Below are 27,103 nucleotides of genomic sequence, written 5' to 3'. Positions count from 1 at the left end.
TGTTCTACCAATTTTAAATATGAAGTCAGATTATAGGCATGAATAAAATGATTTTTTCTTCAATAAAACATTATCTACCAACAATCATGTACATTATGCTGTATGTGCTATGCTAAGTTGCTTTAGTCGTGACTGACTCTTTGCAACCTCATGGACTGTAGCCCGCCAGGCTCCTCTATCCATGGGATTCTCTAGGCAAGAATGCTGGAGTGGGTTGTTATGCCCTCCTCCAGGGGATCTTCCTGACCCAGGGATCAAACCCATGTCTCTTCTGTCTCCTGCACTAGTGGTTCTTTACCACTAGCGCCACCTGGGAAGCCCCAGTTATGTATGACCAAACGGCTTTTCATTTTTAGCTGCAATTAAGAAAAGGAAGCAATTCGACAAAGCTCATCTCTTAGGAGCGCTAAACTGTGCTATGTGCCTTTATGGGCACATCTTCTGGGGGTGACGATAGATATAAAATAGGGAAACACAATTTATTGGTTTATTGATAATTATGGCAGCAGGAAAAGGGGACGACAGAGGATAAGATGGCTGGATGGCATCACTGACTCGATGGACATGAGTTTGAGCGAACTCGGGGGGTTGGTGATGGACAGGGAGGCCTGGCATGCTGCAATTCATGGGGTCGCAAAGAGTCGGACACGACTGAGCGACTGAACTGACTGACTGATGGCAGCACTCTTATACATGTCAGAAATTTCTATCAGTAAAGGAAAGGTGATCTTACCTTGACTTCAGATTTAGTCTCATCATCTTCCTTTTCCTCTGAGTTTAAATCTGTCTCTGCATAAGGTTCTTCAGATGTTTTCTGATGAGGAACTAGAGAGATAAAGGAAACCTGCCATTAATTTGGCCAGTTGGCTAATAACTCAGAGCACTTAGCCTGACTTGGATCATGCTGATGTAGTTGATTAACAAAGCTTAATTGAGCTGCTACAGTGATTTTCAAAATAGTAGATGAAATTGGAGGTGAAGATGAGATGCAGAAAAGAAAGAGTCCTTGATCCCAGGCACTTGATCCAAAGAGAAAAAATCAAACTGCAACCAATCAAGGTAACGTGGTAAAAATGATAGTTTCCATCATTCCCATTTTTAAGGCCCAGTTAAAAAGTTGTTTTCTTCATGAAGTCTTCCTTAACTATTCTAAGCTTCATGGGTTCTGTTTATACACTGATGCTTTAGCATTTTCATTTGCAATGTATGACATTGCACTTGATGTTGTTCTTGGATTGGAAGATTGAATTCTAGGTACCACATTCTACTGAGTGTGTTCTTTCCATTATACAGGTAATTAATTAGTGATTATTAAGGGAAAATTTGAAAAATACTAAAATCTTACCATTTAAACACACTATGATTATGTAAGAGGATAGAAATTGTTGCTAACCTAATGATCTAACAGTTGCATTCCAGAACTGATGCAATTGCATTTATTAGTGGACAGGATGACTGTGTGAAGAATCTGCTGAGTCTGGAGGAAATTGGGCAGGCTTGCTCCTACTCTTACCTCTCAATCATTCTCTCTCCCTCCTCTCCTTCCCACCAGGCACTAAGACACCTGGGAAATAGCCGTCTTCAACCTCCACGGTCATTTGGCAGTAAGATTGGGATTTGGGGAGGAGAAGCCCTGGTTAGATTTGTAGCTTTCTAACCCAGTTTTACCAGAAGGCTGCCCTGGGGGTAATGACTACAAGACTAGTAAGTAAGTGGTACTTTACGTTCTTACTGGTCACCATCACCACCCTTGTATATACAGTCCCTTTGGGAAACTCACAGGATACATGCGATTAACCCAGGACAGGATATGAGCATTTCTAGGTCTGGTGGCCAAAATGTCATCCACCTAATGTCACCAATACCACCCGGATGCTTATGTGTGGCAGACTTGATGGAGGTTGACTGTCTTGCCTCCAGAGGCCCTCCCAAGCCTCTGTGAGTCAACTGGAAGCCCCCTTGATCTTTCTGCGGGTTTTCTAAACATGTTACATTGAAATCTGTAGTGAAGTGCACAGATAGCTGCCCCAGGTTGTATGACTGCTGAATCTATTTTATAACAATGGACAACCCACTGGGCTCCTCGTTCTCTGCAGGATCTCTGTAACCTGAATGATTCTAGGCATAGTAACAGGAAGCTAGAAATGCATATACTGATTGGCAATACCCATGACTGAGAACCACTTCCCCTTAACTCTGTTAAGTACAGCAGTGAAGTTAAAGGCAAGGACGTGGGAGCAATGTTGCCAGAACTCAAGTTTTGCTCTTCCACGTATGAAGCATACATTATCAAAGAGCCTTAGCTTCAGTTCACTTCAGTTCAGTCCTCAGTCATGTCCAATCTTTGTGACCCCATGGACTGCAGCATGCCAGGCCTTCCTGTCCATTACCAACGCCCAGAGTTTACTCGAACTCATGTACATTGAGGTGGTGATGCCATCCAATCACCTCATCCTCTGTCATCCCTTCTCCTCCCGCTCTCAATCTTTTGCAGCATCAGGGTGTTTTCACATGAGTCAGTTCTTCACATCAGGTGGCCAAAGTATTACAGTTTCAGCTTCAGCATCAGTCCTTCCAATAAATATTCAGGATTGATTTCCTTTAGGCTGGACTGGTTGGATCTCCTGCTGTCCAAGGGACTCTCAAAAGTCTTCTCTAACAACACAGTTCAAAACCATCAATTCTTCAGCACTCAGCTTTCTTTATAGTCCAACTTTCACATCCATACATGACTACTAGAAAAACCATAGCTTTGACTAGACAGACTATGGTTGGCAAAATAATGTCTCTGCTTTTTAATGTGCTATCTAGGTTGGTCATAACTTTTCTTCCAAGGAGAAAGTGTCTTTTAATTTTGTGTCAGCAGTCACCAATTGCAGTGATTTTGGAGCCCCCCCAAATAAAGTATCTCACTGTTTCCATTGTTTCCCCATCTATTTGCCATGAAGTGATGGGACCAGATGCCATGATCTTCATTTTCTGAATGTTGAATTTTAAGCCAGCCTTAATGTACTCCTTTCCTGATTTGGAACCAGTCTGTTGTTCCATGTCCAGTTCTAACTGTTGCTTCCTCACCTGCATACAGATTTCTCAGGAGGTAGGTCAGGTGGTCTGGTATTCCCATCTCTGTAAGTTTTCCATAGTTTGTTGTGATCCACACAGTCAAAGGCTTTGGTGTAGTCGATAAAGCGAAATAGATGCTTTTCTGAAATTCTCTCACTTTTTCGATGATCCAACAAAGATGTTGGCAATTTGATCTCTGGTTCCTCTGCCTTTTCTAAATCCAGCTTGAACATCTGGAAGTTCACAGTTCACGTATTGCTGAAGCCTGGCTTGAGAATTTTGAGCATTACTTTACTAGCATGTGAAATGAGTGCAATTGTGCGGTACTTTCTCTTCAAGAAAATTGGAGATACCAAGGGAACATATCATGCAAAGATGGGCTCGATAAAGGACAGAAATGGTATGGACCTAACAGAAGCAGAAGATATTAAGAAGAGGTGGCAAGAATACACAGAAGAACTGTACAAAAAAGATCTTTATGACCCAGATAATCATGATGGTTTTCTCACTCACCTAGAGCCAGACATTCTGGAATGTGAAGTCAAGTGGGCCTTGGGAAGCATCACTATGAACAAAGCTAGTGGAGGTGATGGAATTCCAGTTGAGCTATTTGAAATCCTGAAAGATGATGCTGTGAAAGTGCTGCACTCAATATGCCAGCAAATTTGGAAAACTCAGCAGTGGCCACAGGACTGGAAAAGGTCAGTTTTCATTCCAACCCCAAAGAAAGGCAATGCCAAAGAATGCTCAAAGTACCACACAATTGCACTCATCTCACACACTAGTAAAGTAATGCTCAAAATTCTCCAAGCCAGGCTTCAGCAATATGTGAAACATGAACTTCCAGATGTTCAAGCTACTTTATTGACTAGGCCAAAGCCTTTGACTGTGTGGATCACAATAAACTGTGGAAAATTCTGAAAGAGATGGGAATACCAGACCACCTGACCTGCCTCTTGAGAAACCGATATGCTGGTCAGGAAGCAACAGTTAAAACTGGACATGGAACAACAGACTGGTTCCAAATAGGAAAAGGAATACATCAAGGCTGTATATTGTCACCCTGCCTATTTAACTTATAGCAAAGTACATCATGAGAAACGCTGGGCTGGAAGAAGCACAAGCTGGAATCAAGATTGCCGGGAGAAATATCAATAACCTCAGATATGCAGATGACACCACCCTTATGGCAGAAAGTGAAGAGGAACTAAAAAGCCTCTTGATGAAAGTGAAAGAGGAGAGTGAAAAAGTTGGCTTAAAGCTCACCATTCAGAAAATGAAGATCATGGCATCTGGTCCCATCACTTCATGGCAAATAGATGGGGAAACAGTGGAAACAGTGTCAGACTTTATTTTTCTGGGCTCCAAAATCACTGCAGATGGTGATTGCAGCCATGAAATTAAAAGACACTTACTCCTTGGAAGGAAAGTTATGACCAATCTAGATAGCATATTCAAAAGCAGAGACATTACTTTGCCAACAAAGGTCCGTCTAGTCAAGGCTATGGTTTTTCCAGTGGTCATGTATGAATGTGAGAGTTGGACTGTGAAGAAAGCTGAGTGCTGAAGAATTGATGCTTTTGAACTGTGGTGCTGGAGAAGACTCTTGCGAGTCCCTTGGACTGCAAGGAGATCCAACCAGTCCACCCTAAAGGAGATCAGTTCCTGGGTGTTCATTGGAAGGACTGATGTTGAAGCTGAAACTCCAGTACTTTGGCCACCTCATGAGAAGAGTTGACTCATTGGAAAAGACCCTGATGCTGGGAGGGATTGGGGGCAGGAGGAGAAGGGGACGATAGAGGATGAGATGGCTGGATGGCATCACCGACTCGATGGACATGAGTTTGGGTGGACTCTGGGAGTTGGTGATGGACAGGGAGGCCTGGTGTGCTGTGATTCATTGGGTCGCAAAGAGTCAGACATGACTGAGCGACTGAACTAAACTGAAGAGTATGTATGTATGTGTGAGGCCTTAGTGAATTAATATGCACAAAGTGTTTAGGTCTTGGTAAGCACTCAGTATATTTTAGCTACTATTATATCCACAGACGGAGAAGGCAATGGCACCCTACTGCAGTACTCTTGCCTGGAAAATCCCATGGGCGGAGGAGCCTGGTAGGCTGCAGTCCATGGGGTTACGAAGAGTCAGACACGACTGAGCGACTTCACTTTCACTTTTCGCTTTCGTGCTTTGGAGAAGGAAATGGCAACCCACTCCAGTGTTCTTGCCTGGAGAATCCCAGGGACGGGGGAGCCTGGTAGGCTGCCACCTATGGGGTCGCACAGAGTCAGACACGACTGAAGTGACTTAGCAACAGCAGCAGCATAGCCACAGAAGGGGGCTTCCCAGGTGGCACAGTGGTAAAGAATCCATCTGCCAATGCAAGAGACACAGAAGATGCAAGTTCAATCCCTGGGTTGGCAAGATCCCCTGGAGTAGGAAATGGCAAGCCACTCCAGTATTCCTGCCTAGAAAACACCATGGACAGAGGAGTCTGACAGGCTGCAGCCCATGGGGTTGCAAAGAGTCAGACACAAATGGGCACACATGCCACAAAAGAATGTTTTCACATTCCTTGTGTACTTCAGAGAGGTTCAGAGTACCCAAGATACTTGGCTACCAAGAGTCAGAGCTGAGATTCCAGCTCCCACCTCTATGTGGCCCTGACCATGTTCCTTACACTGTGAAATATAATACTTTATCTTGGCATGGACTCAGTTACTAAGGAGTCAGATGAATGTGTTCGACAATCCTGTTGTCAACCAGCTAGAATCCACACTCAGTGGTTAATCTCCAAAACAAAAGCATAGGAGCATTATACAAAATAAGCAAATCGCCTGACCAAAGTCCACAGTACCTGTTCAGACATGTCAAAGATCTGTGGATCCTAGGATCATTAATTACTGTGAAGTCTTGTGTTTGAAAGGCTAAGAAACAATTTATCGTCATGCTTTGTTTATTTGTAACAAATATATGTCCTTTAAAATAATGAGGGAAATCCAAATAATAATAATAATAATAATGAGGGAAGCAAAGTCATATAAAGGATTATAATTAGCTTTGGGAAAGTGCCCTATATAAGAGGTCAGGAGAACCAAGCCCTGTTTCCAACCATCCAAAGATGTCTCCGTGTGTGCATGTCTGTGTGTATCTGTGGTGTGCATGCATAAGTGTGTCTGAGTGTACATGTGTATGTATGTGTGTGTGTATGAAAAATTCTGGAAAGAAATTCACAAAACTGTGAGTTTAGTGAACTAAACACTAAAGTTATAACACTGAACTGTTATCAACTTTTTAATTCTAAAAAGCTTAATATGTGGTAGGAGACAGGGACTGTAAATTGTATTAAATGGAGAGTTATCAAAAGACCCCATAATTTTCAGATAAATAAAAACTGAAAGAATTTGTTGCAAACAGACCTGCAAAACAAGAAATGCCAAAGGAAGGTTTTCAGCCAGAAGAGACAAAATACAGGATGGTAATTCAATAAGGAATAAAGAACATCAGAAATGGTGAATAGGAAGTAAATATAAAATTATCTATATATTTGTTCCTTTTTTCATCCTTTCCCCAAATTTTGTTGAAAGATATATTCCTGTTTAAAGCAAAAATTATAACACAATATTGGGGTATGTAACATATGTTGACGTAATATTTAGGATAAGAATAGCACAGAAGATGATTAAACGGCATATGCAACTATACTGGTGCAAATTTCCTGTATTTACACAATGTGCTACAATATTAATTTAAAGTAGATTGTGAGAAATTAGGGATACACATGGTAATACCTAGAAGAAACACTGGGGGAAAAACAATGCAAAAAGGTATGTGTGTATGTATGGATGTGAGAGTTGGACTGTGAAGAAGGCTGAGCACCGAAGAATTGATGCTTTTGAACTGTGGTGTTGGAGAAGACTCTTGAGAGTCCCTTGGACTGCAAGGAGATCCAACCAGTCCATTCTGAAGGAGATCAGCCCTGGGATTTCTTTGGAAGGAATGATGCTAAAGCTGAAACTCCAGTACTTTGGCCACCTCATGCAAAGAGTTGACTCATTGGAAAAGACTCTGATGCTGAGAGGGATTGGGGGCACGAGGAGAAGGGGATGACAGAGGATGAGATGGCTGGATGGCATCACTGACTCGATGGACCTGAGTCTGAGTGAACTCCGGGAGTTGGTGATGGACAGGGAGGCCTGGTGTGCTGCGATTCATGGGGTCGCAAAGAGTTGGACATGACTGAGCGACTGATCTGATCTGATCTGATCTGATGTAAAAAGTCAGTAGAGGAATTAAAATAGAATACTAAAAAATGGCTAACCTCAAAAAAGTCAAGAAAGGAGATAAGAGGAATAAAAAAAGTATGAGACAAATAGAGAACAAATAATGAAATAGTAGCTCTAAATCCAACTATATCAATAATTACATATTATGTAAAATCAATTAAACACTCTAATTAGAAGATAGAAGTTAACATAATGTTTTTAAAAGGGGAGACCCAAGTAAAGCTGTGTATAAGAAATATACTTTAAAAATAAAGTCAGAAATAGAAGAATGGAAAAAGTGTATCATGTAAACATTAAGCATAAAAAGCTGGAATGGCAATATTAATATCTGACAAAGTAGACTTCAATATAGGGCCTATTACTAAAGATAAGAAGGGAAAGGATGATATTTCATTATTATAAAAGGGCCAATATATCTGCAAGATAAAATAATTATGAATCTGTGCATGCTCAATGAGTTTCAAAATATATGTGGCAACAAATTATATATATATATAAAATATCCAAGCATGTTTACCCAGAATGCATGATTGTTTTAACATATAAAAATAAATCACTGTAATCCACCATATAAACCAATAAAGGAGAAAAATCATACATAGCACTTCCCAGGTGGCACTAGTGGTAAAGAACCTGCCTGCCAATGCAGGAGACAAAAGCGAGGCAATTTTGATCCCTTGGTTGGGAAGATCTCCTGGAGAAGGAAATGGCAAATCACTCCAGTATTCTTGCCTGGAGAATTCCATGGATAGAGGAGCCTGGAGGGCCACAGGGAGAAGGCAATGGCACCCCACTCCAGTACTGTTGCCCGGAAAATCCCATGGATGGAGGAGCCTGGTAGGCTGCAGTCCGTAGGGTTGCTAAGAGTCAGACACGACTGAGCGACTTCACTTTCACTTTCCACTTTCATGCGTTGGAGAAGGAAATGGCAGCCCACTCCAGTGTTCTTGCCTGGAGAATCCCATGGACGGAGAAGCCTGGTGGGCTGCCGTCTATGGGGTTGCACAGAGTCGGACATGACTGAAGCAACTTGGCGGCGGCGGCGGCAGAGGGCCATAGTCCATGTGGTCGCAAAGAGTCGGACACTACTGAGCAACTACTAGTAACTAACTATATGCACCAAAGAGAGCATCTGAAAAATTCAACAATCATTCATGATAAAACTCTTAACAAACTGGAATAGAAGGGAACTTTCTCAATCTCATAAAGTACATCTGTGAAAAACTTACTGCTAACATATACTTCAAGGTGAACAATAAGTTCTTTCCCTACAAACTGGGAAGAATCATGGATATCTGATCTTAACACTTCTATTCAACGTTCTACTAAAAGTTCCAGCCATTATCATCAGGCAAGGAGGAAAAAAGCGTAAAGACTGAAACAGAAGTAAAACTGTCCTTATTTACAGGTGATATGATTACATTTCTATACAGAAATATATTCCTATTGATAATAGTTATATATGGTAAATTCCATTTATCATACAGCTTTTTAAAAACATGACATATTTAAGATCTTTACACTCAAAACTACTATATTGTTGAGGAAAATTAAAGAAGACCTAAATAAATGGAACATTATAACATTTATAAGTTGAAAGATTGAACATTGGTGAGATAAAAGTTCTCCCCAAACTGAACTATATATTCATTCAGTGATCTACATATTCATCCCAGAAGAAACTGAAAGGTGATTTTACAATTTATATGGAAATGAAAAGGACCTAAAATAGCCAAAACAATCTTGAAAAATAACAAAGTTGGAAGACTTATACTACCTAATCTCAAGTCTTATTAGTAGGCTATAGTAATCAAGACCATGGAGGATTGATGTAAGGACTCATCTTTTTATTTTTTTCAAAGAGCCAATTTTACCACTCTTTTGCTAACAGAATCTTGTTGGCCTTTTAAAGGTTTTTAATGAAGCTTTTTTTATGCTAATCCTATTCATGCATTTATATTGTTCTTCTACTAGACTGTGAACTTCTCCTGGCATCCAGGCATTCAGTTTTACCTAAATTTATAAGTCTTCAATGCCTGTACTATTCCATATCTTATATAATATCTGTTGAAACAGTGACCATTATGCATCTTAAATAAGCATAATCTAAATCCTCATGAGCATGGATGAAACATAAAACCACACAACTTCCTTCCCCAAATAACTCACCCAAGGTGGAGGGCTGGCTGATTTTTGGTGACACCCATTTTGGGGAGGACTCAGGATGGGGGGCCACGGGTTGCACTGGGCGAGTCTGTCTGGCTGCCAGTTTCATCAGACTCATTTGTCTCTTGTGAAATAATTCCTGCACGTCGCTCAGCTTCTGCAGGACTTTCTGGGCTTTAGCCTATGGGAAAAAAAAGTAGATCATGAGCTGGTGGCTGTGCACTGAATCTGAGAACAAGAGGCATTCCCTTTCTCTCATCTTCCCCTCTTCTCTGAGCATCCATATGCAGGTCATTGCATATCTTGCCTTGTACAGAATTGTGATTCTAAGAGCATGTACCTCCCACTTGATTGTCAGCGGTTGTATTCTTTTCACCACCTTATCTCCAGCACCTGGAACACTGCCAGGCACCGAGTGATTCAGTTCAGTTCAGCTCAGTTCAGTCACTCAGTCGTATCCGACTCTTTGCCACCCAATGGACTGCAGCAGGCCAGGCTTCCCTGTCGACATCACCAACTCCCAGAGCTTACTCAAACTCATGTCCATTGAGTGGGTGATGCCATCCAACCATCTCATCCTCTGTCGTCCCCTTCTCCCACCTTCAATCTTTCCCAGCATCAGGGTCTTTTCAAATGAGTCAGTTCTTTGCATCAGGTGGCCAAAGAATTGTAGTTTCAGCTTCAAAACCAGTCCTTCCAATGAATATTCAGGACTGATTTCCTTTAGTATGGACAGGTTGGATCTCCTTGCAGTCCAAGGGACTCTCAAGAGTCTTCTCCAATACCACAGTTCAAAAACATCAGTTCTTTGGCACTCAGCTTTCTTTATAGTCCAACTTTCACATCCATACAGGACTACTGGAAAAAACAAAGCTTTGACTAGATGGACCTTGGTTGGCAAAGTAATGTCTCTGCTTTTTAATATGCTGTCTAGATTGGCCATAACTTTTCTTCCAAGGAGCAAGCATCTTTTAATTTCATGGCTGCAGTCACCATCTGCAGTGATTTTGGAGCCCCCCAAAATAAAGTCAGCCACTATTTCCACTGTTTCCCCATCTATTTGCCATGAAGTGATGGGACCAGATGCCATGATCTCAGTTTTCTGAATGTTGAGTTTTAAGCCAACTTTTTCACTCTCGTCTTTCACTTTCATCAAGAGGCTCTTTAGTTCTTTGCTTTCTGCCATAAGGGTGGTATCATCTGCATATCTGAGGTTATTAATATTTCTCCCAGCAATCTTAATTCCGGCTTGTGCTTCATCCAATCTGGCATTTCTCATGATGTACTCTGCATATAAGTTAAATAAGCAGGGTGACAATATACAGACTTGACGTACTCCTTTCCCAATTTGGAACCAGTCTGTTGTTCCATGTCCAGTTCTAACTGTTGCTTCCTCACCTGCATACAGATTTCTCAGGAGGCAGGTCAGGTGGTCTGGTATTCCCGTCTCTCAAAGAATTTTCCACAGTTTGTTGTGATCCACACAGTCAAAGGCTTTGGCATAGTCAATAAAGCCAAAGTAGATGCTTTTCTGAAATTCTCCCACTTTTTTGATGATCCAACAGATGTTGGCAATTTGATCTCTGGTTCCTCTGCTTTTTCTAAATCTACCTTGAACATCTGGAAGTTCACGGTTCATGTACTGTTGAAGCCTGGCTTGGAGAATTTTGAGCATTACTTTGCTGGTGTGTGAGATGAGTGCAATTGTGAGGTAGTTGATCATTCTTTGGCATTGCCTTTCTTAGGGATTGGAATGAAAACTTACCTTTTCCAGTCCTGTGGCCACTACTGAGTTTTCCAAATTTGCTGGCATATTGAGTGCGGCACTTTCACAGCATCATCTTTTAGGATTTGAAATAGCTCAACTGGAATTCCATCGCCTCCACTAGCTTTATTCGTAGTGATGCTTCCTAAGGCCCACTTGACTTCGCATTCCTGGATGTCTGGCTCTAGGTGAGTGATCACACCATTGTGATTATCTGGGTCATGAAGATCTTTTTTGTATAGTTCTTCTGTGTATTCTTGCTACCTCTTCTTAATATCTTCTGCTTCTGTGAGGTCCATACCATTTCTGTCCTTTATTGTGCTCATCTTTGCATGAAACATTTCTTTGTATCTCTAATTTTCTTGAAGAGATCTCTAGTCTTTCCCATTCTGTTGTTTTCCTCTATTTCTTTGCACTGATCACTGAGGAAGGCTTTCTTATTTCTCCTTGCTATTCTTTGGATATTCAAATGAGTGTATCTTTCCTTTTCTCCTTTGCCTTTTGCTTCTCTTCTTTTCACAGCTATTTGTAAGGCCTCCTCAGACAACCATTTGGCCTTTTTGCATTTCTTTTTCTTGGGGATGGTCTTGATCCCTGCCTCCTGTACAATGTCATGAACCTCCGTCCATAATTCTTCAGGTACTCTGTCTATCAGATATAATCCCTTGAATTTATTTCTCACTTCCACTGTATAATCGTAAGGGATTTGATTTATGTCATGGTGGTTTTCCCTATTTTCTTCAATTTAAGTCTGAATTTGGCAATAAGGAGTTCATGATCTGAACCACAGCCAGCTCCCGGTCTTATTTTTGCTGACTGTATAGAGCTTCTCCATCTTTGGCTGATTTTGGTGTTGACCATCTGGTGATGTCCACGTGTAGAGTCTTCTCTTGTGTTGTTGGAAGAGGGTGTTTGCTATGACCAGTGTGTTTGCTTGGCAAAACTCTACTAGCCTTTGCCCTGCTTCAGTCTGTACTCCAAGGCCAAATTTGTCTGTTACTCCAGGTATTTCTTGACTTCCTACTTTTGCATTCCAGTCCCCTATCATGAAAAGGACATCTTTTTTGGGTGTTAGTTTTAGAAGGTCTTGTAGGTCTTCATAGAACCATGCAACTTCAGCTTCTTCAGCATTACTGGTCGGGGCATAGACTTGGATTACTGTAATTTTAAATGGTTTGCCTTGGAAACAAGCAGAGATCATTCTGTCATTTTTGAGATTGCATCCAATTACTGCAAGTACTTCAGACTCTTTTGCTGACTATGAGTTAATATATGCTGAGTGGTTAAATGCTCACTAAGGCAAATCCATTCATGGTAGAAAAGGATGTCACAGGCCAACTTACAGAAGAATGATTCAAAATGAGAAATGTAACCTGTATAAAGGCCCTGGTGGAAAAAAGACTGTAAGTATTGTAGGGGAAAGGGTAGCTAAATTTTGAGGCAGGATCAAGGGAACCACAGGATGTGTGATGAAAAGGATACACATTTAAATTTTATTCTGCAAGACCTCTTCTCTCTATATAAGTAGGAAAGAAATAAACTGATGAAGTACCAGGTGAAAGATGGATCTCAAACATGTTCTCACAAGGGACTATGTGCCCTAAGGCAGAGGTTCAGAAGAACAAGAAACCAGAACTGTTTCACCTGGGTTTCCCCAAGGCCTGAATCCAGCTGAAATACGTTTCTTTCAGCATGATGTCCCTTCAGCTCTGGTGGGTCAAGGAAGTGGGTAGCTTTCTCTTTGTCATGCTGACTCTGACATCCATCTTGTGGATGATTTTAACCACCAAAGAAGGGACTCAGAAGAGCTGAAACACCGTAATCCATGCAGGGTGGTCTGAGGATGCCAAATTCCAAAAGTACAGGCTCAGCACACATCCAGGAGGGTTGCCACATTTTGCAACTGGAAAAAGTAAATTTGTCTTTTCTATGCTGAACCATCTTCTGAGGAAAGAGCAAAGATCCCTGAGGACTGGTATGTTAGCTATAGAACAACTCTTCCCCTATAGCCTAAGGCCTTGTCAAGGCTGACCTCTGCACTAAAATCTGAGGCAGGTCTCACTCCTTGGAGGATCTGAAGGCAGACCTGAACTGTCCATCAGGTACCCACTGGCCACATGTGGTTAGTGAGCACCTGGAATACAGCTAGTCTGAATTGAGCTGCATTGTTCAAATACACACTGGATTTTGAACATTTACTTGAAAAAGAACATAAAATATCTCATTAAAATATAATTAATTATACAACAGTGATTTTATGTTGAAATATTTTGCACAAAGGTGGAAAAAAACATTATTAAAATTGATTTAATTTGTTTCTTTTTATTTTTTAAAATGCAACTACCAGAAAATCTTGAATTACATATATGGTTTACATTATATTTCTATTGAAAAGTTTTGATCTAGACCACAGATTGGCAATTTTTTTGAAAAGGACCAAACAGTAAATATTTCAGGCTTTGCAGATCGTCTAGTCTCTGATGAATCTGCCAAACTTGGTTATTTTAGCAGAAAAGCAGTCATAGATGATAGATAATACATAAATGAAAGTGAGCAACTGTGTTCTGATAAAACTTGATTTATAAAAATAGGTAGCAATCCCTTATGATTATACAGTGGAGGTGACAAATAGATGTACTCCTTTCCCAATTTTGAATGATCTTCACGTTCATGGAACATTGTTCCATGTCCAGTTCTAAGTATAAGTTACTTCATGGCAAATATAAGGAGAAATAGTGGAAGCACTGACTGATTTTATTTTCTTGGGCTCCAAAGTCACTGTGGACAGTGACTGCAGCCATGAAATTAAAAGATGATTGCTCCTTGGAAGGAAAGCTATGACAAATCTAGACAGCATATTAAAAAGCAGAGATATCACTTTGCCAACAAAAGTCTATATAGTCAAAGCTACGGTTTGTATGGTTTGTAGTCATGAGAGTTGGACCATAATGAAGGCTGAGTGCCGAAGAATTGATGCTTTCAAATTGTGGTGTTGGAGAAGACTTTTGAGAGTCCCTTGGACAGCAAGAAGATCAAACCAGTCAATCCTAAAGGAAATCAACCCTGAATATTCCATTGGAAGGACTGATGCTGAAGCTGAAACTCCAGTACTTCGCCACCTGATGTGAAGAACTGACTCATTTGAAAAGACTCTGATGCTGGGAAAGACTGTCATTTCCTCCTCCAGGAAATCTTTCTGACCCAGGGATTAAATCCACATATCCTGCATCTCCTGCATTGCAGGCAAATTATTTACCACTGAGCCACTGGGAATCTTCCCATTAAATCTTTTAATATTTGCTTTATAGATTTAGGTTTTCCTATACTAGGTGCATATATATTAATAAGTTATACCCCTTTTATATTCTTGTATTGATCCCTTTATCATTAAATAATACCCTTCTTTGTCCTTTGTTATAGACTTTGTTTTAAAAGTCCATTTTGTCTGATATTACTGCCTTCTCTTTATTACTGTTTCCATTTGTACAAAATATCTTTTTCCATCCTCTCACTTTCAGTCTGTGTGTCTTTAGCTCTGAAGTGAGTCTCTTGTAAGCCACATATAGAGAGGTATTCTTTTTTAATCCAATCAGCCATTCTATGCCTTTTGACTGGAGAATTTATTCCACTGACATATAAAGTAATTATTGATATTTTGTACTTACTGCCATTTTGTTACTTGTTTTCTGGTTTTTGTAATTAATTGTTCTCTGTCCTTTCCTTCTTTTAGTTTCCTAACTTGTGGTTTCATGATTTTCTTTAGTGGAATGCTTGTGTTCCTCTCTCTCTGATTTTTGTATATCTGTTGTGGGTTTTGATTTGTGGTTATTATGGGGTTCATATATGTTTATCTGTAACTGTATTTATTTATTTCAAACTGGTACTCATTTAAATTAAAACACATTCTAAAACAGCTACACTTTTTTACTGCCCCTCCCTCATGTTTTATGTTTTTGATGTGTATTTTACATCTTCATGTGTATCTCTTCACTGTTCACTGTAGTTATGTTTAATTTTATGATTTTTTATCTTTTAATCTTCCTACCAGCTTAGTTAAGTGGTTCATCCTCAGCCTTCACTACATATTTGCTTTTACTATTGAAATTTTTCCTTTCCTATAGATTCTTACTTCTTATAGCATTTTCTTTCCACTTTGGATCATCTCTTTTAACATTTATTTAGTATTGATGAACTCTTTTAGTTTTTGTTCATCTAATAAGTTATTTCTCATTCAATTCTAAAAGATAATCTTACTGTGTAGAGTATCATACATTGTAGGTTTTTTTTCTTTCAGCATTTTAAATATACCATGGCCACTCACTCTGGACTGCAAAGTTTCTGCAGACAAATCAGCTGATAGCCTTATGGGGGTTCTCTTGTATATAACTTTTTTTTCTCCCCCTCTTGTTGCCTTTAGAATTCTCTTTATCTTCAACTTTTGTCATTTTAACTACACCTAGTGTGGGTCTCTTTGGGTTCATCTGGTGTGGGCTGCTCTGTGCTTCTTGTACCTGGTTATCTGTTTCCTTCCTCAGGTTTGGGAGGTTTTCAGCTATAATTTCATCAAATACATTTTTGACTCCTCTATCTCTCTCTCTTTTCCTTCTGGGGCCGCTATAATGCAAATGATGGTATGCTTAATATTGTTCCAGTTCAGTTCAGTTCAGTTGCTCAGTCGTGTCTGACTCTGCAGGCGTCCCTTAATCTATTCTCATTTTTTAAAATTTGTTTTCTTTCTGCTATTCTGATTGGGTAGTTTCCATTATTCTGTCTTCCAGACCACTTGTGTATTCTTCTGTTTCACCTGGTCTGCTGTTAATTCCTTCTAGTGTGTTTTTTCATTTCAGTTATTGTATTCTTAAGTTCTGAATGGTTCTTTTTTATACTTTTTAGTTCCTTGTTAATATGTCCACTGTGTTCACCTATTCTTTTCCCTAGTTCAGTTAACATTCTTATTACCAATACTTTGAACTATTCATCTGGTAAATTATTTATCTCTGTTTCATTAGTTGTTTTTTCAGGTTTTTTTTTTTTTTCTTGTTCTTTCAATTGAAACAACTTTTACTGTCTTTTTATTCTGCTTAACTTTTTCTGTCTTTATGAAATTAGGTGAAACAGTTCTCTATCCTGGTCTTGAAGGGGTGTCCTTGTGTGGGAGCATCCCTAGATAGTCTGCATGTGCCCAGTGGCTTTGGTGGGAGAGCTGGATCTGACATGAGCACAAGTCATATCTTTCCTCAGGGTGTGCTGGCAGCTAGCACCTTGGTAGGTTATGGGCTGGAGATGGAGGGGCTGAAGCCAGAGCTGGGTGTGACTCAGACTTCCCCCCAGCTCAGTGGCCATCACTGCCCTACTGGGTGAGGGGTCTGATCTCAGATTGCTGGAACAGAGGCCCTGAGAGTGGGTCTGAGGTGGTTCTATTCTGTGTGCTCTCCCCCTTTCCCCAGAATTGCCCCAGAGGGCAGCAGTGCTGGAACAGGAGGGCTCAGAGTGGGCACCTGGTGTGGACTGGGGCGTGTGCTGGAGTGGCCCCAGCACATAAGTCAGAATTCAGATTACTCTGGATCTGCCTCCTCCATGAGCACCAGTAACGGCTGCCCTCACCCCAGTTTGGGTGCTGTGCCAGGTCTGAGCCAGCTCCACGCCCCAACCCCCACACCTGTACTCTTCCAGAAGCCGTGGCAGCTCTTGCCCTAGTGTCAAGCTGCACCACAGAGCAAGAACAGCCAAGTGAGCACTTAGCTTGGGCAGAGTCAGTCGTTGGTGCAGTCACAGGAAACTCGCCAGAATCCTGGGAAATTTCAACGTGCTTCATCCACCTTGTTTTCAGGAGTTTTCAAACCAACTAAAGGGACTCATCTTCCCTGTGTCAGATCCCAGGGCTGGGATGCCCATATGTGGTTCAAATTGCTCACTCCCTAAAAGGCCTATGTAATCCCCCTCCTTTTTTGTGTCCTCTCCCAGGGGTGTGGTCCTGACCTAATTCCATATGGATCTTTCTTACAGCTTTGGTTGTATAAGTGTCTTTCTACCAGTCTCATTTGTTTTCAGTGAGAATTGTTCCACGTGTAGATGTAATCTTGATGTGTTTTTTGGGAGAGGTGAACTTCGCATCCCCCTCCTCTGCCATCTTGATAACCCTCTTTAGGATCATTTTGTACATTTCCTTTCCCAGTCCTAGATATGGCCATTTCTCCAAGGAGCCCAGTTCTCTTCTACTGGAGAATGGTATTAGAAACCAAGATCTCAGAGGTGGGTGTGCTCATTGATGCTAGGGGTCTTGTTTCTATGCCTGGAACCAATTGTCCAACTAAGGAGATACACGTATCTGTACCAATGTGTGTATATGCATATAACGAGGATTATTTCTATGTCTATAGGATACCCATTTTGACAACCAAGTCATTACTCCTCAGTGGATAAAACTGACAGAATAGGATATCTGAACATTAGCATCTAGAATTTTACTCCAAATCAAAAGAAGAAAAAGATGGGTTTGGGGGACTTGGAGGGTCCATTTTGGGTTTTAAAAATAAATTTCTCTTCTGGTCTCCTCCTTCCTCCTTGTTTCTGCCTATCTTCTGGAAGTGGTTTATTAAGTTTTACTCATTATCTGGTGGGAGATGTGGTTATAACGTTTGCTGATGTTGGCCAAAATGGTATCTGTGGCCACAAGGCTCCCTGGTTGACCTCATAAACTTGTTTGTGCAGCTAATGGATGTGGACCTAAATGAGACTATTCTGCTTTGGGAATACAATCTGAGGCTACCAAATCCTGGGTCTACAGTATAGCACAGACACTAGATGCACCTTCTCTTTGTCCTCTCTGTAGGGAAGTAGAAGGGTCCCTGTGTTAGGGAAAGGGGACCAGCCTAACTACCCCCAACACAACTTTAAGATCATATCTTAACGCCAAAACCCACCAGGAAGAGTCAGGGAAAGACTATCACTGAGGCACAACCCCACACCAAGCTGCCCTCACTGTACTTAGCCCACTTGCCACCTGCCTGTCCATTTGTTCAACAAACATGGACTGTAAGATACTAGGCACAGGCTAGGCACAGGAACACAGAGGTGGGTGAGGCTCTTGCCTCACTGCAGCTTCCAGTATAATAAACAAGACAGACAAATAACTACAATGCAGTTTGCTATGTATCATTTTGGAGCAAAGGATCTTAGCCTGGATCCATGGATATCCTTCAAGGTGTTCCCTTAAAATTAATCATAAAAGCTATACATACTGGGCATTCCCTGTTTGCTCCCCCATTACATCTTCTCTATACTGCTCTGTGTCCCAGGAAGCTGACCTCTACAGTCACCATCAGATGGGCTCACTAGAGGCCCATGGGCTTTTAGTTGGATTTGGCCAGTGAGATGAACCACTAGGAAATCTGAGAGGGAGAGAAAAGTAGGGCTATATATTTCCCCACCAGCTGTGGCCTCTGCCCAAGGCCATAGCTCTTACAGGCTATCTCTCTTACAGCCACAGCTATAGAGCTTCTTGAGTTCCCATTTGTCTTTCAGGCTTAGTGGTGGTAACTGTTCCCTGTTTCTTGCTAGTCTGGGGTGCTTCACCATCTATATTGGGTTTCCTAAATTCTGCCCATATCTTTGTAAACAGTACCTACATCAAGTTCCATTCAACCATTCTGAGTACAGAACCCTAAAAATAGGTGTATCAGATTCTCAAAAGGGTCCATGACTCAAAAGAGGTTAAAAAAAAGCCCCTTCAGTAGAAGTACATACAAGGTAATATGGCTCTAAGAGGAAAGTGTACTATCTATAACTCTGTCGGCTTCACAGAACAAGTGCTCCTTTCAAAATGCAAATCTGATCCTTATTCTCCTTCTTAAATCCTTCAGTGGTTCTCAGAATAAAGACCAAACTCCTTCATATGCCCCACAAGGCCCCAACTCATCTACCCCTCTCTAATCTCACCCCAAACACTCTTTGTGTTCTATACTCCAGCCGTTCTGAATTTGGGGTTCTGAACTTGTGCCAGGCTCTCTTCAGCCCTGAAACCTTGCACATGCTGATCCTTCAATCTGGAAAGCCTCTCCTATCTTCTCTATTCATTTTCCAGGCCTTGGCTCAAGTGAATCTTCCCAGGGAACTTCCCTGACCCTCAGTCCAGGTCAAGTTCCTCTGTTTTATACCCAATAGAACCCTGAATACATCCTCTTAAGCACTTATCTTAGTTTGCAATACATTTTTGTGTTTTGTGTTTGATATTTATTAATGTCAGCCTCTCCTGTACATAAACTGTAAGTTCAGTGAAGGATGGAACCACATCTATTTCTGCTCATAACTTTGTCCTTGGCCTTCAGCACAGAGCATGATATGTCAGAGATGCTCATAAGTATTTGCAGAGAAATGAATGTCAGAGAATGAAAGTTATTTGAATCAAGCCATGAAGGGTCAGTTTTCCAGGAAGCACAGACCAGGAGTCTAAGAGGCCACTTGAGAGCTCAAGAACTGGTTAATCTGCTCAGTACATCCAACATAAATTTTCTTGGGCAACATGCAATGTCCCCCCATCCCTTTCCCAACCATGGATCAAAATAACTCAGAAATATTACCTTTATATCAAGAGTGAGCATCAACTCATACTGATTGTAAAAGTCCTTGGAGCTGGGCAACTGGTACTCCTTTGCTGTGCCCAGGAATGTCTCAATGTCATTCAAGGCAATGTCAATGCCCTCTCGGGACTGGCACTTGTCTACAGCTTGGGAAGCCAAGAGGTAGACTCCTGCTTCACACCACTGGCTGACCTTTTGGAAAGAAACACAGTGTCCTGTGCAGTTAGCCTGCCCACAGCTCAGCCACCACCATCCTCAGGAGGTCCAAGCTCATATGGGGTCCACAAGGATTTTGAGACAACAGGCAATTATCATGGGATGTCATGTCATCCAGGATCAAGTTTAGAGGTCCAAAAATATAACCATGAGGTGGACAAGCCCAAATCAATTTTATATCTGCATACTTTTTAGGAAAGTCACTTAATCAAAAAATAAATCACATAAACATTCTTCTCCACTGACAATAATTGCCACATCTCTAAGAGGAGAGAGTTGAGTTGTTTCTGTGTTTGGTCTAACCATTGAAAAATACAACAAATGGCTTTTTGGGTCTAACCTCTAGGCCGTTTTTCTTGCATCTTAATTGGTTACAAGAGCACAGAGTGAAAAATTAGGCTTCAGACCTGGGCCCTCCACGCCCTCCTGTTAGAGGGAATGTCTCCTTTAACAAGAATACCATTTTCCTCTGTCCACATTTCTATTTGTCTTTCCAAAGGAAGAATCTAAGGATGCAAAACTCTTGACTCAGAACAGCAGTACTTAAACTTTCCAGAATGTTGGGATGAAATCACATAGGTAAAGAATTCTAATAATTCGATTTTTAAAAAACTTAAACAGAAAGACAAGGGCCCTTGTGCTGTCTGAATATTTATATGAAAAGAAGCTACCCTTGCAAGTACATCTGCATTACCATTTATTGCGTGACCTAAAGAGCTATGTAAAATAACTGTACAGAGAAAAAAAGATCCAAAGAGAGCTCCAAAGTAGTTATCTCTATGTGGGAAAATTATAGGCAACTTAAGTTTGTCTTGACTTTTCCCCTAAATTACCTACACTGAATGTGTACTACTTTTAGGCTTAAAAAGAAATCATATAAAGATGTATTAAAATGGATGATTCCCATTGTGTGGGGATAAAGAGGGGAGTGGAATGTAATAGCATCCATGAATCATTGTTTTCCTCCTCCTTCTGATATTTTTGGATTTTCAAAATAATATGAAATTATGCTTTGATACATACTGTGAAAACTTTCTCTTTAAAATCATGCCTATATCTGCAGAAAACACTAGGATCGGGTCTTCTGCAGAGTCACAGCAGCTACTTGTTCCCTGACACACACACACACACACACACCCTCCACAGATCGCATTAGGCTATTATGTCTGTAGCAGAAATGGAGTGAGGGAAACAGCGGCTAGCTAATCTTGCTAAGAGCACAGCACACAGAGCAGGCTGTGCTCCAGGCCCTCTGAGCCACTTGCTTCTGGAGCAGCTGTATTTCCTTGACACTAAAATCCCTGTGGCAATGGGATGATGTAAACAGCCTGGGCGGGTGCTCCCAGCTATCAGAGAGGAACAACTGTGGGAATGGAGCATGCTGACTCATGGTACGAGCCCTGTGTTGGCTGGAACAGCTGATAGGGAAGGCTCCAGAAGTCAAGGCCCCTGCTGACTGGCCACCTGCCTCAGAGATCACCGCTGAAGGGCAGTGGGGTGTGGGGGGAGGCACCCCCTCCCTGTGAGCACTCTGCATACAGAGTTGCAGTCTAGTCTAAGGAGTCTGGGTCTTGGAATTTGGCCATCCTGACCTGAAGTCTGCAATCCCCTATTTATCCCATGTGTGGTCTTGGGCAACCTTTTATTCCAGGGTTCCTCAGTGTTGTCTAGGTACCACTTGCACCAAATCACCTGGACACTTGATGAAAATACTGATTTCTGGGCATCATCCCAGACTTACTGAATCAGAGTCTTCAGAGTGGTCCATCAGGAAATCTGCAATTATAGCACGCTCACCTTATGTACTAAATGCTGTGACTCATCGACCCATTCAACTATGTTGAATATCAATTTCTATCTCTTAAATGAGGCCATTATTATCTTCCTCACAGATTATATTAAGGATTAAATAGATGATGCAACTATGCTCCTGGTAGAAACACAGTAGGTGTTCAATATATGGTAGGAATGTATAATGGTCATTATTACTTAGGCTTCTTCAAAAGGATTCACAATCTGATGCCTTTAATGAGGAGAAGCACTTTGCAACTATAGTGCTTGGTTCTCTGTACACTTGATGGGGCATCAAGAAGGGCTGGGTCAGGTCAAAACACACTTTAAGTCTGAGTCCACGCGGAAGATGTGGACTTTTTTTCATTCAAATGAAATGTGGTGGATGGCTAGGGTATTTTTCACCTTCAATACTCCTAAAACTTCAGATTGGTACAGTTTTTAATGCCTCATGAGTGCTGTTCCACATGAAGCACTTTATCCTCTCAACAATAATGAGGGGTAGGGAGGGCAAATATGACTAAGACTCTTCACAGGACATTTTGCACACATCATGGTCACGGCTTAGTTTTGCTCACCTTGTCCAACCTTCTATGCAACTCCAAGGACTTTTCTAAAATGTCATGTTTCTTTTTGTTTTCATTGATGAAGTCATCACAAAGGTGCCTGAGCTCCGCACACCTGGGTCTGATGGAGTCCACTGCATAATGGTGGCTTTGGATAAGCTGGTCCCCAATTACTGAAAGCAGCTGGGCCTTTTCCAAGGACTCCTGAAAAGTGAACATCCACAGCCAAGCATCAGAAACTGAGTCATGGTGAGGCCGGGATTTTCCTGGCACTGTATGCTTCAAATCTGGGGGGAGGCTAGAGAAATGGTGATAGGGTTTAGGCTGAGAGCATGGGAAAGTGCTGGGGTGGTTCAAGGTCCCCAGGAGGCCTAGCCTAGTCCAAGGTCATCTGCACTCTGAAGAAAAGCAAGTCATTCATTCAGATATTTGTTGAGTTCTGGGTTAGGCACTGAGGATAAAGCATTAACAAGATAGGATTTTTCAGTTCAATGGAGAACTCAGATACTAAATGAATTATACAAATAATTAACTTATTACAACTGTGATAAATTCTAGGGCAGAAGAGCATGAAGTGTTACACTGGACAGAATTGAAGACTGAAAAAAGAGATAGACATGTGGAAAGAGGAGAGTGAGTTGAGGTTGAGAAAATGGTAAAGATCTGGTTTGGGCAATCCTATGGAGAGATCATGAGACTTAAGAAATATGTTTGTCTAAGCTGTTTCCTGCAGCCCACAAGGTCCCTGTCTGCTCTCAACTCATCAACTCAGCAACCACATCTCCTACCTCTTTCTGCACAGCTTGTTTTGTTCTAACCACATGTGCCATGTTTTCCTGTTTTTAATTCATTCATCATATATTATTGAGTACCTGCCATGTACCAAACACTGTCCAGATGCTGGGGGTTTGGTGGTAAACAAACCAGGCAAAAATCCCTCCCCTCACGAAGCTTACATTTTAGTAGGAGATGCAGGCAATAAACAAATATGTAGATGATATAGTATCTTAGTCAGTGATGAGTGCTATGGAGAAAAAGTAAACAGGGAGAGGAGGGCAAGGAGTGCTGGTGGAGGAGCTGCTATTTTAAAGAGGGTGGTGAGAGAAGGGCTCACTGGGAAGGTGCTAGCCGTGCTGTGCAGAAAAGTTAGCACAGCAGCCTGAGACTGTTGTCCTTAGAAAGGTCTGTTTGCAAGGCTGGTCCTTGGCTGGCACCTGGGAAATTCAGGAGCGTTCCTATCATCCTTAATTAGAATGACTCAAGGGACTTCCCTGGTGGTATAGTGGATAAGAATCTGCCTGCCAGTGCAGGGGTTATGGGTTCAATCCCTGGTCTGAGAAGATTCCACATGCCATGGAGCAACTAAGCCCAGGAGACACAACTACGGAGCCTGCATGCCTGGAGCCTGTGCTCCACGAGAGAAGCCACTTCTATGAGAAGCCTATGCACTGCAATGAAGACCCAGAGCAACCCCCCAAAAATTTTTTTAAAAAAAGAATGACTCATGATACCTAAACAGTTTGTGCAAAGAGTATGCTTTATGTTGAAGACCTGCTTTCTTTTGAGAGTCTGGAATTCTGGCTTATGCGAGGCAGAGGCCACCAACATGACACAAGAGCCAAAACCTAAAGTGAGGGACAACCATGCAGCACTTGGCAGAAAGATGGGAGCATGTTTGACATGTTCAGGCATGTCATGAAAGGAGGAAGCCACTGGGGCTGCAGCAGAGAAAGCAGGGAGGAAAGGAGAGACATGATCAGAGAGGAAAGAAGAGGGTCTGACCAGGGAGGGCCTTGCTGCCACTGCAGGTGCTTTGTCTTTTACTCATTATGACATGGGGTGTGCAGAAGGGTTTTGAGGAGAGGATCTCATTCATATTTTTGAAAGGATTGCTTCAGCTGTGGTGTCAAAAATGGCAGAGAATAGGGAAAGCAAGGAGACCAGTTACGGAGCAACTGCAGTAATCCAGGTGAGCAACCAAACTAGCTGCTAGCTCGGCACCCTTCCCTGGGATGTTCCTCCCAGGGCAAAGCTCTTAGCCAACCTCCCAGGCCCTCTCCCTCACTCTGTTTTCATTTTTTAAAACCACTTACCTCTATCTGAAAGTATTTTCTTTTTTTACTTTAATATATGATTCCTTCTTCTTCCACCCTTGCCCACCATTACATAAGTTCCACGAGATCACTTAGCAGGCATTCCATAAATATTTGGTCAATAAGAGAAAAGAACAAATGAACCAGTGAACTAGGGGATGCAGTGATCTGCTTGGCTGGAATTGTGTGAATGACACTGACCTGAGTCAAGACAGAGGACTGCATATCCTCAAAGGCCTCAGGACAGAAGGCCCACTCACACCCTCACCGACCATGGTGAGCATCCAAGCTAGCACATTTGCCCTGGTTTAGCTTTTCATAGTAACACAAGGAATCATGATGACCCCAGATGATGACAACGTGACACTCTCTTAATTTACAGTGGTTTATGATTTCAACAAGTTTAAAGCCCCTGCTTCCCACCCAGTCAATCATTCACCAAGTCCCACAGAACATACCTCCTTCTTAATACCTCTAGAACTCTGAGCCCTTCCCTACCACCTCCTTGTCACTGTGTGTTCAGACCTTGGTGCTTTCTGACTGGGACCACTGGTCTCCTTGATTTCCTTTAAACTGTCCTTCAAGTCATCCTCCACACTGCTGATGAAGCAGCAATTCCATCATGATGTCTATTCATGTCTATATCACTTCAGAGCCTCAGATCCTTTCTTGACCCCCTGCCGTCTTCAGGAGGAAGTTCAAACTCCTGAGAAATGCACAAAAGGTCTTTCACTACCTGGCTCACACCTGTGCCTCCTCCTCGTTCACTCTGTCACCCCGTCCTCTGCTGTAACTGGACTAATGACTCCTTTTGTAGCTCTCCAAACAGTCAGATGACTTTGAGCATCCATACTTTCTCTACTCGCTCTCTCTGCCTAGAAAGCCCCATCCTTCCCTCATCCACCCTCTCCTTACCTTCTCACCCCTCCACCCCTCCCCACGTACCCACACTTCTCTGGAACTAACTCCAAACCACCCTTCAGAGTTCATCTACTTCAGGAAACTTTCTCTGACTCCACCATTTTATTTTGATGCCCCTCCTCTGAGCTCCCATAACACTCTGCCTTTTTCAACCAAAACATGAACTTGACTGTGTGGTGATCAGCTATCTACTGCCCGCATTATCCCACAGACACTTGTTGGCATGCACCAGATCTTTTTCAGCTGCTCTTTAAGAGTACACAGCACATATTAGGTACTTGAGAACAAATGAATGTTGTTTTGGGATAATGATATGGGAATAAAATTATATGAATCAAACAGGGATATAAATAGCAAGAAGAGATAAGAAAGCCTTCCTCAGTAATCAATGCAAAGAAATAGAGGAAAACAACAGAATGGGAAAGACTAGAGATGTCTTCAAGAAAATTAGAGATACCAAGGGAACGTTTCATGCAAAGATGGGCTTGATAAAGGACAGAAATGGTAGGGACCTAACAGAAGCAGAAGATATTAAGAAGAGGTGGCAAGAATACCCAGAAGAACTGTACAAAAAAGATCTTTACGACCCAGATAATCACAATGGTGTGATCACTGACCTAGAGCCAGATATCCTGGAATGCGAAGTCAAGTGGGCCTTAGGAAGCATCACTACGAACAAAGCTAGTGGAGGTGATGGAATTCCAGTTGAGCTCTTTCAAATCCTGAAAGATGATGCTGTGAAAGTGCTGCACTCAATATGCCAGCAAATTTGGAAAACTCAGCAGTGGCCACAGGACTGGAAAAGGTCAGTTTTCATTCCAATCCCCAAAGAAAGGAAATGCCAAAGAATGCTCAAAGTACCACACAATTGCACTCATCTCACACGCTAGTAAAGTAATGCTCAAAATTCTCCAAGCCAGGCTTCAGCAATATGTGAACCGTGAACTCCCTGATGTTCAAGCTGGTTTTAGAAAAGGCAGAGGAACCAGAGATCAAATTGCCAACATCCGCTGGATCATGGAAAAAGCAAGAGAGTTCCAGAAAAACATCCATTTCTGCTTTATTAACTATGCCAAAGCCTTTGACTGTGTGGATCACAATAAACTGTGGAAAATTCTGAAAGACATGGGAATATCAGACCACCTGACCTGCCTCTTGAGAAATCTGTATGCAGGTCAGGAAGCAACAGTTAGAATTAGACATGGAACAACAGACTGGTTCCAAATAGGAAAAGGAGTACGTCAAGGCTATATATTGTCACCCTGCTTATTTAACTTCTATGCAGAGTACATCATGAGAAACGCTGGACTGGAAGAAGCACAAGCTGGAATCAAGATTGCCGGGAGATATATCAATAACCTCAGATATGCAGATAACACCAGCCTTATGGCAGAAAGTGAAGAGGAACTCAAAAGCCTCTTGATGAAAGTGAAAGTGAAAGAGGAGAGTGAAAAAGTTGGCTTAAAGCTCAACATTCAGAAAATGAAGATCATGGCATCCGGTCCCATCACTTCATGGGAAATAGATGGGGAAACAGTGGAAACAGTGTCAGACTTTATTTTTTGGGGCTCCAAAATCACTACAGATGGTGACTGCAGCCATGAAATTAAAAGACACTTACTCCGTGGAAGGAAAGTTATGACCAACTTAGATAGC

The 27,103-nt window shown here is 41.8% G+C and overlaps 2 protein-coding genes across 7 annotated transcripts in view; one reads left to right on the top strand and one right to left on the bottom strand.

The window, feature by feature from the left end:
- Nucleotides 1-27,103, bottom strand: part of MCF2L2 (MCF.2 cell line derived transforming sequence-like 2) — a 265,733-nt gene that overhangs the window by 120,279 nt on the left and 118,351 nt on the right. For 2 of the 3 annotated variants that reach the window (XM_006075321.4, XM_025287650.3), the window contains exons 11-14: nucleotides 22,446-22,637; nucleotides 19,861-20,052; nucleotides 9,520-9,697; nucleotides 734-825 (exon numbers count right to left, since the gene is read on the bottom strand). In XM_006075321.4, the coding sequence (XP_006075383.2) occupies nucleotides 734-825; nucleotides 9,520-9,697; nucleotides 19,861-20,052; nucleotides 22,446-22,637 (654 nt within the window). The remainder of the gene's footprint in view (nucleotides 1-733; nucleotides 826-9,519; nucleotides 9,698-19,860; nucleotides 20,053-22,445; nucleotides 22,638-27,103) is intronic. The other variant, XM_044944273.2, reaches the window with a different exon arrangement.
- B3GNT5 (UDP-GlcNAc:betaGal beta-1,3-N-acetylglucosaminyltransferase 5) overlaps nucleotides 1-27,103 on the top strand; it is a 77,640-nt gene that overhangs the window by 35,031 nt on the left and 15,506 nt on the right. Inside the window, exons 2-3 of one of the 4 annotated variants that reach the window (XR_006551625.2) lie at nucleotides 22,519-22,682; nucleotides 22,992-23,818. The exons of 2 other annotated variants lie outside the window; for them this stretch is intronic. The gene's annotated coding sequence lies outside the window, so the exon portion shown is untranslated. Of the gene's footprint in view, nucleotides 1-22,518; nucleotides 22,683-22,991; nucleotides 23,819-27,103 lie in introns of those variants that run through there. One more of the 4 variants, XR_006551621.2, reaches the window with a different exon arrangement.

The sequence above is a fragment of the Bubalus bubalis genome, chromosome 1 (assembly GCF_019923935.1).
Source record: "Bubalus bubalis isolate 160015118507 breed Murrah chromosome 1, NDDB_SH_1, whole genome shotgun sequence".
NCBI classification, from domain to species: Eukaryota; Metazoa; Chordata; class Mammalia; order Artiodactyla; family Bovidae; genus Bubalus; species Bubalus bubalis.
This window is presented reverse-complemented; position numbering and strand designations above follow the sequence as displayed.